Genomic DNA, 21,558 nt, shown 5'->3' on the forward strand with positions numbered 1-21,558 from the left:
TGGCAACTGGCCAGGCTCTGCAGCTAACCACCGCCACGAACAGCCAAAGGCCGTGCATGGCGGTGGTTGGATTACTAAAAAGTAATGAAAATTACTTTATGTAAAAAACAAAAAGTAAGAATTCACTGAAAAAAGCAAAGGTTACAGGGATTGTAAGGAAATGCCTCCTTGGCATGGTTACCCCCTGACTTTTTGCCTTTGCTGATGCTATGTTTTGATTTGAAAGTGTGCTGAGGCCTGCTAACCAGGCCCCAGCACCAGTGTTCTTTCCCTAACCTGTACTTTTGTTTACACAATTGGCACACCCTGGCATCCAGGTAAGTCCCTTGTAACTGGTACCCCTGGTACCAAGGGCCCTGATGCCAAGGAAGGTCTCTAAGGGCTGCAGCATATCTTATGCCACCCTAGGGACCCCTCACTCAGCACAGACACACTGCTTGCCAGCTTGTGTGTGCTGGTGAGGACAAAATGAGTAAGTCGACATGGCACTCCCCTCAGGGTGAAATGCCAACCTCACACTGCCTATGCAGTATAGATAAGTCACCCCTCTAGCAGGCCTTACAGCCCTAAGGCAGGGTGCACTATACCATAGGTGAGGGCACCAGTGCATGAGCACTGTGCCCCTACAGTGTCTAAGCAAAACCTTAGACATTGTAAGTGCAGGGTAGCCATAAGAGTATATGGTCTGGGAGTCTGTCATACACGAACTCCACAGCACCATAATGGCTACACTGAAAACTGGGAAGTTTGGTATCAAACTTCTCAGCACAATAAATGCACACTGATGCCAGTGTACATTTTATTGTAACATACACCCCAGAGAGCACCTTAGAGGTGCTCCCTGAAACCTTAACCAACTACCTGTGTAGGCTGACTGGTTTTAGCAGCCTGCCACGCTCGAGACATGTTGCTGGCCACATGGGGAGACTGCCTTTGTCACTCTGTGGCTAGTAACAAAGCCTGTACTGGGTGGAGATGCTTATCACCTCCCCCTTACAGGGCTGTAACACCTGGTGGTGAGCCTCAAAGGCTCACCCCCTTTGCTGCAGCACCACAGGGCATTCCAGCTAGTGGAGTTGCCCGCCCCCTCCGGCCACTGCCCCACTTTTGGCGGCAAGGCCGGAGGAGATAATGAGAAAAACAAGGAGGAGTCACTGACCAGTCAGGACAGCCCCTAAGGCAACCTGAGCTGAAGTGACTCTGACTTTTAGGAATCCTCCATCTTGCAGATGGAGGATCCCCCCAATAGGGATAGGAATGTGACCCCCTCCCCTTGGGAGGAGGCACAAAGAGGGTGTAGCCACCCTCAGGGCTAGTAGCCATTGGCTACTGCCCTCCCTGACCTAAACACACCCCTAAATTCTGTATTTAGGTGCTCCCCTGAACCTAGGAACTCAGATTATTGCAACCTAAGAAGAAGAGGACTGCTAAGCTGAAAAACCCTGCAGAGAAGACGGAGACACCAACTGCTTTGGCCCCAGCTCTACAGGCCTGTCTCCCTCCCTTCTAAAGACACTGCTCCAGCGACGCTTTCCCCAGGACCAGTGACCTCTGAATCCTCAGAGGACTGCCCTGCTCTAAAAGGACCAAGAAACTCCTGAGAACAGCGGCCCTGTTCACCCAAGACTGCAACTTTGTTTCCAAAGGATCAACTTTAAAACAACTGCGTTTCCCGCCAGAAGCGTAAGACTTGCTACTCTGCACCCGATGCCCCCGGCTCGACTTGTGGAGAAACAACACTTCAGGGAGGACTCACCGGCGACTGCGAGACCGTGAGTAGCCAGAGTTGTCCCCCCTGAGCCCCCACAGCGACGCCTGCAGAGGGAATCCCGAGGCTCCCCCTGACCGCGACTGCCTGACTCCCAGATCCCGACGCCTGGTAAAGACTCTGCACCCGCAGCCCCCAGGACCTGAAAGATCGGAACTCCAGTGCAGGAGGGACCCTCAGGAGGCCCTCTCCCTTGCCCAGGTGGTGGCTACCCCGAGGAACCCCCCCTTGCCTGCCTGCATCGCTAAAGAGACCCCTTGGTCTCCCATTGATTTCAACGACAAACCCGACGCGTGTTTGCACACTGCACCCAGCTGCCCCGTGCTGCTGAGGGTGTACTTTCTGTGCTAACTTGTGTCCCCCCCGGTGCCCTACAAAACCCCCCTGGTCTGCCCTCCGAAGACGCAGGTACTTACCTGCTGGCAGACTGGAACCGGGGCACCCCCTTCTCCATTGAAGCCTATGTGTTTTGGGAACCACTTTGAACTCTGCACCTGACCGGCCCTGAGCTGCTGGTGTGGTAACTTTGGGGTTGCTCTGAACCCCCAACGGTGGGCTACTTTGGACCCAAACTTGAACCCCGTAGGTGGTTTACTTACCTACAAAAACTAACAAATACTTACCTCCCCCAGGAACTGTTGAAAATTGCACTGTCTAGTTTTAAAATAGCTATATGTGATTTATTTGAAAAGTATATATGCTATTGTGATTATTCAAAGTTCCTAAAGTACTTACCTGCAATACCTTTCATTTGAAGTATTGCATGTAAAATTTGAACCTGTGGTTTTTAAAATAAACTAAGAAAATATATTTTTCTATACAAAAACCTATTGGCCTGGAATTGTCTTTGAGTGTGTGTTCCTCATTTATTGCCTGTGTGTGTACAACAAATGCTTAACACTACTCCTTTGATAAGCCTACTGCTCGACCACACTACCACAAAATAGAGCATTAGTATTATCTCTTTTTGCCACTATCTTACCTCTAAGGGGAACCCTTGGACTCTGTGCATATTATTCCTTACTTTGAAATAGTGCATAGAGAGCCAACTTCCTACAGGGATGTTACAGTTAGGAAACAGAATTTAAAAAAACATAGAAATTCACCTACAGAAAAAAAAACAAAGGTTACAGAGACGTTGTAGTTAGCATCTGAATTTACTCGTACAAAACCTTATAAATTCAGAAGTTATAGTTAGAGTTATTTGAAGTAACTATAACTCGTGCCCTTACGTAACTATAACTCCATGAACTGCTAATTACCCCAGATATTAGAACACTAGTGACAACTTCTATAACATAATTAAAAATATACATTAAATAATACCATTCAAATTATTGAAGAAAAGAAATGTGCATGGCGAGAGCATGAGTTATAGTTATCTCAGGGCACGAGTTATAGTTACTTGAAATAACTCTAACTGCTAATTAATTTCGGGAGCAATGACAGGCACTCCAAGAAAAAAAGGTTCAACAAAGACTTATTGTCAGGTAAAACAGATGCGTTTCTGGTCCTCAGCCTTTGTCAATGTCAGTGAATGCACATGGAAATGTCAGCATGTATTCCTTCCGGGTAGTCATCATAAAAAACGGTACAGTGCAAAGGGAATGCATTTATATCTGCCATCTTAACCGATTATCTTCTTAATTTATCACCATTTATTTGTCCCACTTTTTGATATATATATATATATATATATATATAAATATGTATATATATATATATATGTATATATATATATATATATACACACACACATTAAACTTCCCAAAAAAGTGCTCTTTTTTGCCTGTTTTGTGCATAGAAAGAGTTGCATAGAAAGTTTTGGGGTGATCCATTGTGCAGGGACTGAGAAAAAGGGGGGTCCCAAAACGTGAAATCCCCATACATTTCCACAGATTTTTGTGTCCAAAGCGATTTCGCAAAAACTGCTGAATAGAATTTCACCATATGTGGCAAGAATCTAGATGTTGGTTCGCAGATCAGGTTTTTTTTTGTGATCTGGTGTAAATTCATTTGATTTTTTTGATAGTTTTTGACATATTAAGACTTAGAAATATTTGTATATCTGAAAGTTTGTGTTCTTGCGAGAGTTCCTCAAACCCAATTTTTAAAAATGCAGCATTCTGATTGGCCCACTGAGCTTTTTTCCCTCCTATTTTATCTCACTTCACTATAACTCATGCCCCAAAGTAACTATAACGTGCTCCCCCCAAGCAAATAGTTGTCATCAGTGATGTAATTTTAGATGTTGCAGTGATTTTAACAATAATGTCATAGAACATGTCATGAGTGATGTATTATGTGAGGTTTTTAGCAGTGCATGGCAAGGGTGCAAGGAACAGTTACTTTAGGGCACTAGTTATAGTTAGTTGCGATACCTGTAATTGGTGAATTACAGTCATTTTTTTTCATTGAAATTTGTATATTTTAACTTACATTTCACCTAACCTTCATTTTTATTAGTTTCGAAAGTTTTTTTTTTTTAATTTGAAGTAAGATATTACATTTCCTAATTATAAGGTCACTTTAACTTTTGTTTTGTTCAGTGAATTTCTATGTTTTTTTTACTGTAAAGTAAGATGTCCATCGCCATGCATGATGTGGGGTTGGGTGCCCAGAACAAGACCTACACCTAAACCACCCCCACAGGCATCCTACCCCCACACAGTGCAAGGGCTTTGGCTGTGTGCACCATAGGATATGCAGGACCTGGCCTCAGACCTAAGGCCAGGCCCTGCATCCGACTCCTCCCCCCGCTGGCAAGCTACATCCCCACTGCAAATTATGAACATTTGCTCATGTGCACAGAATATGCTACCATATCTAATTGGTTATAGAAGGACCAGGCAGGCCTTAGTTTGTACTAAGGGACATTGCCATTATGATGGAGGAGACCCTCCTTCTTCACTGAACTTTTGTACTGCCTTTGTCTTTCTTCCCAATGAAAAAGACTTCTTCTTAGGCTTTTCTGTAAGGTTGGTTTGTCATAGTGAAGGCTAGGACAAGGCATGTCCAAACAAACTTAATCAGCAGATGACTGTCATGAGAAACCCTCTGATTCTGTGTGGCACCTTCTTATTCACTTATGCCTCATGCTGCTCCCTTAAACCCTGCTATGGCCCAGGGTTATCAAAGAGGAGGCCCCAACTGCAAAAGAAAAGAGCAGTTGTGGTGACATTGAAATCTCAAGGCTAACATTTCAGGCCCTCCTGGATTACCCCTCCCCACCAAACAAAGCTACTAAATATGCCAAAAACATATCCATAATAAGAATATACTACAATTATACTATGGCCATTACTCCTGTAAAACATACTTCTTCAAAAAGACTCATACACATCCCACTTACAATATCCACAGGTATCCTTTCCGCTTGAAATCAAGCAAAGAATGCCCCATGACATTTAAAATATTTGATCAATGCAAGGAGAGTTCATGCACTACAACCTTTCAACCTCCTTGATCTACATCTTCGGTATGGAGAGACTACATGCCCTACCCTTGCAAATTCAAAATAATCTTGACAACCCAGCCTGATGTGTCTTTCCTGTCACTACTCAACAGTTGCGCACCTACAATACTCATACCTGTAAATACACTTCGTAAAACCTTCTTCCATCATTCACTACTCCTCCTTCCAGAATATACCTTAATCGAAAAAGGAAACTATTGTGGAACAAGGCTAAGACATAGCTAAGACATGCCACATAAATAGAAATAACATGCTCAGAACAGCTCCATCAACCAGGCTTCCGATATGTCTACTGAAAAAGGAGAAGCGCAAGCAGTCATCAAAATCCTCAGACTACAACTTTCTGACATACAACAGCACTACACAGCCACCAAACAAAAGAGGAAGGAACCCAATATCTGAAACACATCATCACAAGCTGAATAAAACTCAGATATGGGATGGAGTACCAGAACTTCGTGGAAGATAACCCCAGACGCCCCCCTTGGCACAATCAATAGCTATTGAGTCAGACAGTTCTGAAAACCCGATCCCGCAAAGCAAGTCTTCTAGGGATGGGTATGAGGTGAGGAAAGCAAGGAAGGGAAATCCGAATTTATTTAGCCTGGAGTCAGGCAATGTACCAGACGAAATTAAGAATCTTAACCTGAAGATGGGGCATGCGGGGGGTGAAAGGCCTTTACCACAAAATTGGCAGATTATATTTTGGAATACATCGGGCACTGGGGAGAAGTATCTTAATAATGAATGGTTAGAGACAATAGGAAATAGCCAGGTTGTTTGCCTGCAGGAAATGTGGGCCAACAGCATGACCCATATTAATGGGTATCAATCAGTTACAACATTGGCAACCAGAATGCATGCCGGGAGAAGCAGTGGAGGCCTGCTGACTGTACTTAGTATTATCACAGGAGCCAAAGAAATTGACATCAGGATGGACTCCCCGTATTATCAACTAGTACTGTTAAAGGTTAAGGATAGCCCGCTGATGCTTTTGATTAACTTCTATCACAACAATTTTATGAAGTCCAATGTCGAGATTTTATTGGACCTAGAGCAGGCCATTGAGGAAATGTCATGCCGCCTAGAGAGGGATTATATAATTGTGTGGGGCGGGGATTTAATGTTTCTCTCTGTTCTATATGAGATGATAAGATCTGTGGCACATCCGATAAAGAGAAAGGCAATTATCCTCATTTTGCCCATAATCCATGTGGTGACAAGTTAAATAATCTGATGAGGTTGCATGACCTGGTAATGACATGTGGTTTCGCTCCAAAGACAACTGGTCCAGTTACCACTTTTACCGGGAGAGATCGCGGGTCTGTTATTGACCATATTCTGATCTCAACGTCATGGTTGCATAACCTGGAGAGTTTTCAGGTGGCCCGAGTGGCCTCAGTGACCACAACCCGCTTGTTATTAAAATCAGATTTTGTACCAAGCTGAGAAGCCCGCGGGAAAAAAGGGGCCCTATAGAATTCCACAAGAATAAGGGTGTGCTAGCTAAATAGCAAAAAGTGGACAGTGAAGCTCTCCTGTCGTAGTGTCGTATGTTGTGGGTAAAAACCTGCCCAATTGCGAAGTCTGTTTAAAATTAGAGCCATCTCCAGCTCAGATCTTGGGGGCCTTTGTAGACATTTGAATGGCTGTTAGGGCTCATTTAACTCTTCCGAGTCAACCCTCCATGGTGAAGCCAGTAATGTGGTTTAACAGAATCACAACGTGCGCCCATTCCAATCTTAAGAGAGAGCTAAAGAGCGTTCCGAGAGATCAAACAGAAGTAGCTAGATGCAGGGCTCAGTGTAAGAAGGCAGTCGTATCAAGGAAAAAGATGATTAGGGAAAATGGTGGGAGAAGTTAGCAGTCGCTTCAGCATCCAATGATGGATCACAGTTCTGGAAGGTTATTAATACCCTTTAATTCACCATTAATCCGCACAAGGGTGTTGAGGTTTATATCCCAGAGCATAGTTGGATCACACATTTTAAAAACATGTACGAATTTCACCCTGGGGAGAGTGACAGTACCACTACTATAGATTTCACTAATCTTGGGTACAAGGGGATGGATATACATCCGAATGAGGTGGCGGTGGCAATAAATGATTCACTACCCAACAAAGCCCGGGGCCTGATGGTGTACCAGCTGACCTTTTCAAGCATAATGTTGATTTGTGGGCACCAATTTTGGCTAACTTGTTTAGGGTTGCATCAACTTCGGTCCTTCACCCATCTTGGTCTAGTGCTCTTATTGTTCCAATCTTCAAAAAGGGAGATAGGAACGATCCGGCCTGCTATCACCCAATCTCCCTAACTGATGCCATGGCAAAAATCTTTGGGAGAATTATGCTGGCCCACCTGGAAAACTGGGTAACAGATAACAACATTTTAGTAGGCTCACAGTATGGTTTTAGAAAGGCGGTAGTAACAGTTGACCAGTGCTTAAATCTCCACCTGATCAGAGAAAGGTTTGTGGGGTCAAAGCAAGGGTGTCTCTATCTGGCATTTATGGATTTGTCAGCAGCATTTGGCAATGTGGTCAGATATAAACTGTGGGGGATGCTGATTAGTAAAGGAGCAGACTCTAAGCTACTGTTCCTGCTGACCCAACTCCATAATAACATGGTAGCTAAGGTCAGATTTGGGCATGAGGGGCAATGCACAAGCCACTTTAAGGTAGAGAAAGGGGTGAGACAGGGATGTGTTTAGCACCTTTTTTTGTTTACATTTTATATAAACGGCCTAGAGGAGGCTCTGGTTAATGAAACAATGGATCTCCCTATCCCTGACAGACCCCACCCAGTCTTAATGTATGCCGACGATTCTCGGTCTTCCCTTTGTGGAGGACATAGTCAGATTGGCTCCCTTAGCCCTGTGTTTGTCCGTGTGGTCTAAGCCAGAGGCAGCTCCCACTCAGTTCCTGCTTAGGGACTGAATGAAACTGGATGGGATACAGAGGTGGGCATGGATTTGGTATATTAAAAATCCCCTGAGCAGCTTTAACATAATGGATTTGTTTGCTAGCCCCAGACCGATGTCAAAGAGGGGCATCTGATTAGTCAAAAACGAATTCTGAGGGAAGATGACTGTGGAGAGAGAATGGCAATATTCGGATAAAAGTGAAGTGTGGTGGCAGCTTACCTTTCTCTATGTAGTACATCTAAAATTGAGCCATGTCTCCTAACCATCCCACAGCATTTCCGTTACTATCTGATAAGATTCCGTTTGGGGCTGGCCCATTATCTGGTTGCTTTCCCCCTCGAGGTATACTGCAGTAGGGACCTAATACCATGTCTGTGTGATAAGCACTCAAGGCAATCCCAACTGCACATGTTTTTTTTCTGTAAACTTTACAACAAACAGAGAAAAGCCTTGTTACTTCCAATTCTTAGATCACTGAATATTAGGCTGTGTAGGGAAGCTATGTCATATTTGCAATTATTACAGTCTGATCTAGTTTGTCTGGCTATTTTCCGTTTTATCGCTGCAGTGGTTAAAGAGAGGAAAAGGCATGGATTTGATGGTTAAATTCATGGCATCTGGGACATCAACACGGTTAACGTATCAAGATGTACCATTGATTGATCTAAAGAAGGGATTGCTTTTTGCTTCCAAAGCGCCCCTTTTTTTATTTTGTTTTTTAATGTTTTTTGTGTTGTATTTTACGATTTTAAACACAAGATTATTTTATTGAATTCTGAGTTTTTAGTATTTATTGTATAACTTTACTGTGGTAATTGTGATATTTTGTTCTTTTATGGATATGTATATAAGACTCAAATAAAGATTCTTTTGACTGACTGACTGACTGACTAACCCCAGACATGACCAAGTGACAGGTGACAAATCAAGGACTATGCAAATAACAATAACACAACACTATGAAGACCCATACTATAAAATGTGGCATCTGAAATAAATAAATACCCGCATTTACTATTGTATTAACAGGCTACCTTATAATCTACTACAGCAACACAAAAAAGCCATGTTAGGCTCAAAAGGCCCAACCTACAGAACATAGAAGGCAGGAGCTGAGGAATAGGGAAGCACAGTCTGCAACAACATACCTGTAGTGCTTTCAGCTCTTCTGTGATGGTGTCAATGTCCCGCAGGAGCCCCAGCAGTTTCTTCATGGTGTCCAGGGATTCTTTGTGCAGCTTCAACTTCCCACAAAGCTCTCTCCATTGCCTTGAGATATCCTCTTGCCTGCAGCATAGAAAGATAGATGTGTTAACAAAACTGTCAAAGGACACCATCTTGAAACTGCAATAAATATGAATTTGTTTAACTTATGCATGGCCTTGTTTGCTTCACTTATCCAGTTTTTTATTATAACTTTGTTTATGTACACTGAGGACCCCAGGATAATTTTTAATAGTGATGGTGATCCTAGAAACAGAGCTGAAACTCTGTTTAACTGTCTGGAAGATGTTGCTAAATAGATAGGGTAAAATATACGTCAGCTCAATGGGAACAAAACAGAAATCTTAGCACGCTTGACATTGTTCTCAGTCTAAGAATTATCTTATGGGCCTCTGAATGGGTGGAAAACCCAATGTGTAAAAAAACTGATCCATACATTTGTGAGTGCATGTTTATTTCACCACATCAGCTGGCAGAACCTTTTTTCAAAACTGCAGCAAAGTATTAGAATTTCCTGTGTTTCCCTCTTCGGTTGTAAGCGTCCTTTACTAGTTTTTAGGAAATCCTAACACCGTCTAGTCACCATTCCTCACATGGTTTACTGGTGCACAGTATCCATAGTAAGTGAACTCTATTAATAAATATAAATAAATAAATAAATAAATAAATACCTGTATCCTGACGGGATGGATACACAGTTGCTCCTTCCTCATAAGAAGGGAATTGTGAGGAATGTTTCTCAATGTCAAGTAGCCACCCAACATCCCTAACTAAGCCTTATCACAATGCCTTTAATTCCTTTCAAGCAATCTTTTTTTGCAGCTGCTACTAGAGTTAATTCGTGTTTTCAGCACTTCACTAAATCAGTTGCCAATATCAGGGTCCAACTGGTCTATAAGGCAACCAGGCAGTGCCCGAAGTGCTGGTATAACAGTTCATTGTGTGGGCCATTTTTTTGCAGCTTTTAGGCCTGTTTTATGGCAAGGTGGGCCATTGGATGAACTGCTCTATGGTGGCTGCAGTCTGCCAATCTTTATAAGAACACTTTAGTTACATAATAGTCTGATGGGAAACAACATCATGACCAGACCATAGGTGGACAGTGCTGTAAAAGAAACCACTGTTCACATCGTTTCTTTCGGTTAATACTCTCTTTTGTATTTAAACGTTAACGAGAACATTGGAATTATCCTGATCACAGACATCTACTGAAGTCAGGTTTTTCTGGGGACCCTTGTACATATACGGTTTATTTAGATTTGACTAACAGGCAGGTTGGATCAATTGGAAAAAAATGTAATAAAAAAAACAAAAAAAAAACGGTTGGCGCACTGAAACCTGGGATTTGAAGATACGAGGTCACCTCTCAGAATCGCCCAACAGGGGCCACCTTCAACTAAACGATTGTAATTTACCTCAGTTGCCTTTGCATCAGTAAGATGTTTTCACCCAGGTCACCGTAGATGTTACAGTGGCTCTTGGCCTCAGACGCTTCGGCCCTCCGCCTCCCTGCTCTTCAAGAGCCTGATCCCTCCTGCCTCCTTCTCTCCACCTCAGCACCAGCATTCTTTCGATGACGTCACAGATGCTGGGCACCGGGTGATTCTGGAATCTTCTGCACAGCAGCGCTCACAGTTACCCTCGCTTGGGTCAACGTCATACTGCATCTACTCCTGGCCTACACCAACACACCAGACTGGCCCACGGAATGACTCCCCCGCCGAAAAGTGGGAACATGGCAACTTAAAGGATGCTGCCTTTTTATTTCCATGTCTTTCTTGCATCGTTCTAGCATCCATATACACAGAATGTATTACCATTCAAATAAGAAGAGTGGTTCAGGTCAATGATGAAATAACACTTTGACGGAAATTCTGTTTGTTAAATTGCAGCGACCCGTGCTGGACCGTTAATGCGCGCCTCGCACGCGCTTCCAGAGACAGAGACCACACGCGCTCCTACAGCTGGGGATCAAAGACCACGTGCAGCAGGCTTGCCCCGTTTATTTTATAGCCTCTGGCTGGCCAGAGGATGGTGCAGACCCCTTCCTGTGTCACAGTAAGCTTCCGGCAACAAGACCGGCATCGCACAGCTTATTACAGTAGTCATAAGTAAACCAAGGTAAATTGTTTTTGACAGCTATACACGAATAGGAGCCCCTGCAACATTATTTAAGAGCTTCAGTTTTTCCATTTTCTTAGATGGTCTTGCTGAGGAACAGTGAGCAAAACACGCTGAATGACGGATTACGAAAGCAGACTACTGAAAACGCATTCTGATAAATTAGTGGAGGCTGCTTTTGCTGAGAGGAAACCGATAATTTGTTTAAGTCTGATTGAGCAGTACTCATTGTGGCTGAGGTACAGAGCTCAGCAGTCTGTATAATGCTCGTTTGTGTATTTGTTATACTGGAATGCGGTGTTGCTTGTATCTTGTATAGGTGCAGCAAATATTTTAATTTTCTAACCGGCTAGAATGGTCTGCTTTCCATTTTTATTTATTCATTTATACCACTTTAGGGACTCTTGTCTTGAAAACTCAATTAGAAAATCAGACCACTTGCATATTAAGTACACCACTGTGCATCATGTAATGTTGCATGCCGGATTGATCTTGAATCTACAACTCCCAAACCAATACCACCTTAATAGCACAATCACTTCATTAGAAAAGATCTAAACTTCGACCAGTGAGGTGGAAGTGCACTGAACTCCACTCCATCCGGGAGGCCTCCATAGTTTAGATTTCAACAGTATCAGTATAGAAAGGACACAGATAACAAAATCCTCTGACCAGAGAGGAGGGAGGGCTGCATGAGAACCAATGGAAAATACCAACACCTGAGAACTGCTGTTACAGGTAAGTAACTGGTTTCTTTTCCAATATTGGATCTTTCACTGATTCACATGCTGTAATCAAAAAAGCAAGCACAATCTAATTCGTAATCTCTCCAGTTTAGATCCTTAGCATACCTCGTCATCATGAAATGGATTAAACATAAGCAAGATTGGAGACACCTCAGTAGAAGAAACCATCTGATGGGTGGAGGATTCTGTCAAAGAATCTGTTTCCAGGTAGTAATGTCCTGTAAATGTGTGGCAGCTCCTCCATGTCCGTGCTCTCCAGATGTCCAACAGAGGACAGAGGCACTCAGGCATAAACTGCTGCTGAGGCTCCTGCTCCTGTCCTAGAATAACCCACAAACATACATGGAACAAGAAGCCTTAGTGTGATAGAAGACAACTGCAACAGCAATCCACTTTCCTTATTACCCACTACCCGTGGGTGTCCAACAACAGGAGATGATGTGATTGCTGAAAAGACTTAGTTCAGTTGGCATAGATCACAAACATCTGCTTCCATGGAAGGGGTCAGGAAGTTCTGTTAAGGTATCAGCATATCCAGTTCATTGAGATGAAAGCCAGTAGGCAATTGAGTAAGACATTTTGAATTCTTTCATAAAAGCACTCTGCCTACAGAAGCACAAAACAGGTGGCTTGACGGCAAATGTATGAATTTCCCCGTAATGCCAACAGTAGGGCTGCTTTCCATGGCACAAGTGTTATGCCTGTTTTATGTACGGGTTCGAATGGTTCCTTCATCAACTGGCCAAATACAGTATTAATGAGGGGGCTTGAGACCATATAGTGGGAAAACTCGGAACTGTCCCCTATGGAACTCCTTAATAATTCTTCTTGATAGAACAAATGAGAAATCAAAAGTTAATCTAAATACTGAAGTAGCTGATAAGTGTGTCTGTTGTAAATGTACTTGATGCCTGACACTGTCAGCTGCAGCAGATAAAGTAGGGTATGGTGCGATTGTGCAGCTTTGGGGTGCAAACCTTTATCCTGATAACAAGTACAAAAGCACTTCCTTTAAGCTTGATAATTTGTTTCTGTTAGATGAAGCTCTGACCTGGGCCAAAATATTTCAGCATTTTGGCGGGATTTCTAACTGCAAACTCCAGGGGCCTGATTCTCTAAGTTAATTTTATACTACTACAGTAGTACCACTTACTTTCTACATGATGCAGTTCACAAATCTACAAGCAGAAATCTGCATCTGCCCTGTCTATTTAATGGGGTGATTTATTAACATGTAAGTTTATTAGTTAATAATAAATGTGGGAATGTGGAAGGGACCGGGGGAGTGGACGGAAAGTGGGGAACAGACTACATTAACTACAACTTGCCTGTCTACCATGCACACTCTTCTAATAAATTATGGAATTTCAGATGACATGAGTGTTGCTATCAATGCTATGATTTAACATAGTTAAAGTGGTGTAATACTGAAGTTTATAAGCTGTGCATTGACACAGCAAAAGTTACAGTTAATGTACTCTGCCTAGTAAGTTAACAACACTGTGTACGGAAGTCTGCAAGTTATAGTAGGTTTTGGCTGGGGCATAAATTATAACTGTAAGTTAGGAGTGTACTGGTGTAGAGGGCAGTGGCACACAGTCCAGAGGAGTAGAGTGGTGCAGACTACAGTAGATTTGTGTAGAGTGAAGTGGGGTAGAATGAAGTCAGGTAGAGTGAAGTAGGGTAGAAAGAAGTCAGGTAGAGTGAAGTGGGGTATAGTAGAGTGGCGTACAGTAGAAAGACAGTGGGGAAGATTAGAGTAGCTTTGTATGGAGTGGAGTAGAGTGGCGTAGAGTGGCACTGCATGTATTGGAGGGGCATGGCGTACAGTGGAGTGGCGTAGAGTGGAGTGGCACAGAGAGGCACGGAGTGGCCCAGAAAAGAGTTGAGTAGCGCACAGTAGAGTAGAGTGGAGTGGCATAGAGTGGAGTGGCATGGATTAGAGTGGTGCAGAGTAGAGTGCAGTGGTGTGGACTGCAGTAGTGTTGAGTAGAGTGACATAGAATGCAGTGGTGTACAGTGCATTATCCCACGATCCTGCTAAAGTACAGTAGAGTGGTGTATAGTGCAAATGGGGTACAGTACATTGGGTACAGTGCAGCAAAGTAGAGTGTAGTGTCATAGAGGGTAGTGGTGTATAGTACTGTAGAGTGCAATGGTGTACAGTGCAGTGACATACACTGTACATTAGAGGAGTGCAGAATGGAGTGGCACAGAGTGATGTGACATAGTACAGTGATGTACAATTTAGTGGCATACAGGATAGAGGTCTACAGTAGAGTGGCATAGAGTGCAGTGGCATACAGTGCAGTGGTGCAGAGTACAGTAGAGTGGTATACAGTGCACTTTTGAAGAGGGCAGGGGCACAAACTGAGTGGTGCAAAATAAAGTAGACTGGTGTAGAGTACAGTGGCAAAGAGTAGATTGCAATGGAGTATAGTACAGTGGTGTACAGTGAAGTGGCTTAAGGTTAAGTGGTGCAGAGTAGAATTTCACAGAGTTCAGTTGTGTAGAGTCCACTGTAGAGTGCAGTGGCATACAGTGCAATGGTGCAGGGCAGAGTAGAGTGGCGTATATATGCAATGGTACAAAATAGAGTGAGGTAGAGTAGAGTACAGTAGCATAGAGTGCAGCGGCATGCAGTAAATGGTTGAGACTAGAGTCCAGTGATGTTGAGTCCAGCGGCGTATGTGGTGCAAAGCAGAGTGCCATACAGTGCAGTGGATAGAGTGGTACAGATGACAGTGCAGTGGCATGGAGTACAGTGGAGTACAGTACAGTAGTGTAGACTATAGTAGAGTGGTGTAGAGTGCAGAGGCATAGAGCGCAGGGGGATAGAGACTAGTACAGTGGCATAGAGTGTAGTGGCATAACCTAAATTAGTGGAAAGAAGAGCAGAGTGGAGTATAGTGCAGTGGCGTACAGTACAGAGTAGAGTGGCGTTGATTGCACTGACACAGAGTACAGTGGCATAGAGTGCAATGTCGTAAAGTCCAGTTGCATACCGTACAGTGGCATAAAGTGACGCAGAGTAGAGTAGTACAGAGCGCACTGACATAGAGTGCAGTGGCGTACAGTGCAGTGGCATACAAAACAGTGGGGCAGACTAGAGTACAGTGGCATTGCATGCAGTGGCATAGACTGCAGTGGTGTTGAGTACAGTAGAGTGGCGGATTGCATTGGCAAGTTTGCAGCCCCATCGAGTAGAGTGGTGCAAAGTAGAGTGGAGTGGCATAGAGAATTTTTGTGCCGATGTGCACAATACTTTCAATGTCTTTTTTTATTAACTAAGTTACTTGGCATCTTCAGTTCACACCTGACATGCTTCTAATTGACATTTACCAATAGGAATGCGTCTACCCTGTTTGTGCTCTGAACTATGTACCATGTCTTTGCATACAAACCAACATACTACTCATGGGTGCATACAGTCTTGGTATTATGATCTTACCCGTTCTAGGATAGCCACCATTGTGATATGGATACGGTTTCCATCCTGGTCTAATAATAGGAAGGCATTTCACCCCGCTTCTAATTGTGAATGGTGCATGAGCGATATATACCGCAGGGCTATGGCTTTTTGAAATGCACAAAGATTGACACTCTATTCGTGGGTGGCAAACATTGTTGCAATACGATTTTATCCACTCTAAGATGGCTGCCATTGGAACTATAAATTTTGTTCCATCTCGCTTCGTCCGAGGCGGGCACCCGGGTGTTTGCACCTGGCAGCGGTTCCCTGATTGGACTTCTCTTTAAAAGAGGACCACCTCCCCAGCTCTGTCCTTTCCAGGTCGAGCAGAGGGCCATGTAGGTTGCCCCCACACAATCCTGTAACTATGCTTTTCAACCTACGGATAGGCTGTACCCTCTCCTCACTTGACATTACATGTTTATTTTTCTGCTTATACAGCAATGAGCTGAATGCTGCCCTCTGCCTACGACCTGTGGGGCCCTGTCCCGACTTTCTGCAGGGCAGGAACCATTTTGTTTTGTCATACATGCGCACTGTGCGCGGGGGCACAATTGTATTGTGTATGACTAATTGTTGATGTTACGGCATTAGTGGACATGTTTGAACTTTGTTCTGGTGGTGATGTTCAGTTATATATATCACTATGGTACGCATGACCAATTGTGCAAATTGAAGGTGCAACGGGCCTCTGATACACTGTATTAAAACTTGTGATTGACCGATAGGTGAGATATGCCAATATGCACATTTGGCAATGTTTATCTATTATTTGTGTTTAGACGTGCACTATTGTGGTGTGCTCTTTGTATAAGCCATGAATCTTTGGGCCACTAATTATTCAGGGACCCTGGACACTCCTGGCGATGCTATAAATATCACTCCCATCCAAGAGTAGCTAATGGGATACCGTTCCAGTATCAAGAGAGTAATTCCCCTACTCCTGAGTGTGGTGCCTTCTAGTATATTTTCTGTTAGGGACAGTATCCCTCTATTTTTGATTAACTATTGTACAGAGACAGGATACTGGACCCTTTGGGCTCCTAGTTCCCCCTCTCTCTATTTCAGGTTTTGTACTAAACAAGATGGACAGTCAGATCCCATTTATTAGATGTTAAATATGCCCGCAACTCCTGCTCCCTCCTTGCCTTGCAGATACGTACAATTCCACATTTTCATTATTACTTCAATTGAATCTAATTAGTAGATGTAATATTTTGGTCTGCCTATGCTCTATGTTCTCTGTTGTCATCACTATTTTCCAATTGGGCAGGTGCCATGTACTCTGCTATGTACTTCATTTGCATTCTTTGCTGAGAGTTTAATTTAAAAGGCATGCCATTTACTTTAGGTTGTGTGCACTGCAGACAAGTCTGTTTAATGAAGTTCAAGTGCCTGGTATTTTTGTAAAAACAACATACACTGTGTGGCAATCAATTAAAGGCCTCAGTTTCCTGCTGTCTTTTTTTCCTGCTGTCACGTCTGGTACTTTGGTTTTGTTTGTATAGTGATTGTTGACTAACTAAGGTCCTCTGTGTCCTGCAATTGTTTTCTAACAGAGACTGTTGTCCTCTGGTTAGCACTCTTCATGTGCATGATGGACTATGATTGCCGCGTTCAAAGTGTGGCTGTGCGCTTGGCTTTGTCAATCAGTCTGAAGAGAGAGCTTTGTCTTCCACCAGCACCACCCATTCTGAGTCCCGCCGTTCGCGATAAGAGCAACCCGGACACTGTCCCCTGGAAGCTGGGGCTGGCAATCTCTATTGGAATCCCGTCCCTTTGAGATGACTTTCTACAACCTTGTACCCTGGTACCCAGTCATTCAGCCAGCACCGCCCTGTCTCCTTCACCTTGAATACAACAATTGTTCGCTCACTGCTGCTCAAAGCTCCTGCTATATCGGCCTGGTACACAAACCTCAGTTTAGTGCATAAGCCACTTTTGTTTTCTCCTTTCTTCAAGCAACCAAAAAACTCTTAAAACTAATTTTTCACTTATGTCTCATTTTACTTTATGGACAGTAGAAGGGTAAAGTTGATGGTAGCTCCCCAAGTGGGTTTAAGGATTGTGGAGGTAAGCAACAAAACACTGAAAGGAGGGGGGGGCAAGAGAAGAATGCTGAAGCTGATTGTAAAGTAATCATGTATAGTTGCCTAAAGTGAGTATGTTCTTTTGTCACAGAATAAGGGCCTGATTTAGATTTTGGCGGTAATGGGTCCGCCACCACTTTTTCAACAGAAAACCCGTCTGCTGTGTTGGCGGTCTGCCTGTCCGATTTAGATCTTGGCGGCCCCATAGACGATAAGCAGCCAGAGTCCCACAAACTCTGCCAAGGATTCCCATCGCCACCATGACGCTATTGGAAATAGTAGCTGACGGCGGGACTCCAGCCACACTTTCCGTGGAGCAGATTTGGATGTGCCTTACTGACAAGCAAAAAGTGGCAGTCCGACCTACACTTCTGACTTGGAGGATTGAGAGGAAAAGGGGTGAAAACTCACCTTTTTTCCTGATTCTACTTTCGTTTCTGACTGGACACTAGTGGACAAGACCCTCCTTTATTGCTGCCACTGGACCATGGAGAAAACGCAATCTCTCCTTTGCTGGTACAAAGGTAGGGTACCTGCATTGGCTGTATATGTTAAGGGGTCACTGCACATGAGCTCGGGACCAGTGCAGCCATATACATGTCACAGTCATTTTGAAAAATAACTGTGACATGCATATGTCGGGGACATGAGTGGGTCAGACATGGATGGGGACACATTGGTACACAACACATATCTCACACATACACAACTGTCATTATGGTGTCAGTATTCATTGCCAAATGAATGATGGTAGCACTGTGACAATACAATCACACCTGTGAACTGTGTCCATGTGTGCAAACTGCAAAGGGACCTGTACCAGTCATGTTGTGATTCAAGTTGTGTGTGAGTCAGTACTTGTAAATGTGTGTGCAATGCGATTGGCTGGGTGAGGTGGAGGGAGCTGGAGGGGATGATGTGGTTGTGTCAGTATGTGTGCCACTTGTATATGGCAGTGATGCTGTTGTGTATGTTGTGTTGTGTTGCTGCGTGCAATACTCAGGTGAGTGTTGTTGTGTGGCAGGCGCTGTCATGATGTGTGCAGTTGTGATGCATGAAAGTGTTTATATGAGTGCGTAGTTTTGTTGGTTGTTGTGGTTGTGTCGTGTGTGGGTGCAGCATTAGTAGTGTGTGTATGTTGTGTCATGGATGTACATCAATGTGTGTTTGCAGCCTGTACATGTGTTGTGGTGGAATGGAAATGGATAATAGTGTGTAGGTGGTGTGTTGTGTAGTGCTTGATGCAGGGGGACACATATGGCTAAGATGCAGTGTGTGGGTGTGACCTGTATTTCACAGCCACTGCCATTGTCTGATGACCATTGGGTCCCATGTGTCCCACAATGTCCTCCCTCCGACATCAAACCATCACTGCTACACAGCCTACAGGACTATAAAATCTAAATCTGTTGGGTGGAATTCCGTCGATTTGACGGTCTTCTCAATGGTGGTTTGGCAGTAGCAATGCCAAGATCTAAATGAGGCCCTGTGTCTCCTAGCAGCAGAAGTGCGTCTTACCACTAGAATGTGAAGGGGCCTGCTTAAAAAAGTCAAAACATACTCATCATTATTTCCACAGGAGTGCCAGGTACACAAGAACCATCTCTCTCTCTCTCTCTCTCACACACTTTCTCCCAAGGCCAGTCGGTGATGATAGTAACCTCTTCTGTTACTAAGGATTAACCTCAGGGGGTAAAGGTGGAAGAGCTTCACTTCCACAGAAATCCTGGAAATTCAGGTGAGTGGCCATTGGTGTGACTGTAGATCTATAGTCATTTATGACGTCTCCGAGTCACTTTTTAAATCTACTTATTGGGTACGTTTATGCTGCTTTATTGACAGTTTTGAACATTCACTAAAAGGTAATGTTATAACAGCCAATACATCTCAAAATACACATATTTCAGGGGAAACCGCATAATGTATTTAGAAGATAACGGAGTTAGAAGACAGGCGGGTACTTTGCTATAAGGATATATAAATCTTTCTAACAGAGCCTTTGCCCATTTTTATCCACAGGCTGTGAATTTCTTTTACTTCAAGTGGTTGTCTCGACATCTCATGCGGAATGTCAATGTGCTGTCGGAATTATAGGTAAAGCCGAGCCTGTAGGGACATAAGAGATGTCATCCCCTGACCTATCAACTGCTAGAAACATTCTGCAGCAATCCGGTTTCCTGTGAAAGTGAAAGAGAGGGCGGGTGACAGCAGAGGTGGATTTCATTAAACAACCATTGGCATAGCCAATAGAACTGGCTTTAATGAATGCAAACAGCACTTGTGCAAGCCTGTGTTTTCAAGGGTTAGCATATTAAAGGCAGACTTACTGTTTTTGCCAATGCTTGGTAATGTTGTGTTTGTCTTTATTAAGGCTGTGCCCGAGGCTTTAGTTTAGTCTTCCTGAACTGTGGGGCCACAGAATAGTCGAAGTCCATAAGAGGCCACTATGTTTGGTCTGCGACACACATTGAAACAAAACACCTAGGAAAGCTTTCATTCTAATACTGTTTCTGGTGTAGCTTTGACAATGGCAAACAGAGAGACTGTTAATTTCTAAAGGGGAACTGGTATGTAGCCCCTAAATTACCTGAGTGGAAAGTGGGTGTTGCACAGCCTACATTGGAACTAATGGGAATTGCCTTAAAACTTCAAAAGTAACACTTCTAAATAAGACACTTCTCAATACTTCCCAAAGTGTTTGTTTCCATGATATGTTGAAGTGAGGACAGTGTGAAAGGGTGGAACGATTTATCAGAATGGGAGTGTAGAGTAAAGCGGGTAGAGGTTACATGTATAGGGTTAAGGGTTAGGTGTATATCACTAAGGGTTTGAGATTCAGAGTTCAGGTGTTAAGGGGTCAAAAGTTAGAAGAGGAGGGTTAGAGTTATATGGGTTAAGGGGTATAGTGCCAGGGATAAAGGGTCAAGTGTTCTGGATAAGGTTTATGCCTATAGTGGTTAAATGTCAAGAGTATGGGGTTAATATAATATGGTTATAGGCTTGGGGTACATGTTTAAGAGTGTTGGGTATAGGTTTTTACGTTTGGAGTATATAGGTTAGGGCTATAGGGGTCAAGAGTTTTATGGTAGGGTTAAGGGTTTAGGGATAAACTGTGGGGTTGGGTGTGGAATTAAGATTTTTGCTACAGTATTAGGAGTGTAAGGTATAGATTTAAGAATTTGAGATATAGGAGCTAAGGTTATATGCCATAGGCCAGTGGTTCCCAACCTTTTGACTTCTGTGGACTCCCATTTTATCTTTACTGGAACCTGGGGACCCCCACTAAATCATAGTTTGAGTCATCACTGAAAGCTGGGGGACCTAATTTGTTAATAATATTTATTTTTCTATGCAGTCATGGACCCCCTGAGGAGGCTTCGCGGACCCCCAGGGGTTCCCTGACCACAGGTTGGAATCACTGACATAGGCTGTAGGGATTTTGAGTATGGGACTTGAAGTTAAAGTTATATGGTAATCTTTTGAGGTATGGGTTAAGGGTTTTGTGGACAGAATTACACATTTAGGGAATATGGTTCAAGGTTTGCATTTTAGTGTTAAGGTTTAGGGGTTAAGGGTTAGGCCTATATGGTTAAGCATATAGGGTAAAGAATATGAGATTAAGATATAGGGTTATGGGTTTACGGTATAGGATTTAAGGGTAAAGAGTTAAGGATATATAATATAGGGATGAATTGTGCATGAAAAGGGTCAAGCAAGTAGGGTTATGGATTAAGGCAG

General features: G+C 43.5%; 1 protein-coding gene across 1 annotated transcript in view; it reads right to left on the reverse strand.

Moving 5' to 3' along the window:
- Nucleotides 1-21,558, reverse strand: part of SPTBN5 (spectrin beta, non-erythrocytic 5) — a 1,780,873-nt gene that overhangs the window by 1,638,721 nt on the left and 120,594 nt on the right. The window contains exon 8 of the mRNA XM_069208774.1: nt 9,316-9,454. Coding sequence (XP_069064875.1) covers nt 9,316-9,454 — 139 coding nt within the window. The remainder of the gene's footprint in view (nt 1-9,315; nt 9,455-21,558) is intronic.

The sequence above is a fragment of the Pleurodeles waltl genome, chromosome 9 (assembly GCF_031143425.1).
Source record: "Pleurodeles waltl isolate 20211129_DDA chromosome 9, aPleWal1.hap1.20221129, whole genome shotgun sequence".
Lineage (NCBI taxonomy): Eukaryota > Metazoa > Chordata > Amphibia > Caudata > Salamandridae > Pleurodeles > Pleurodeles waltl.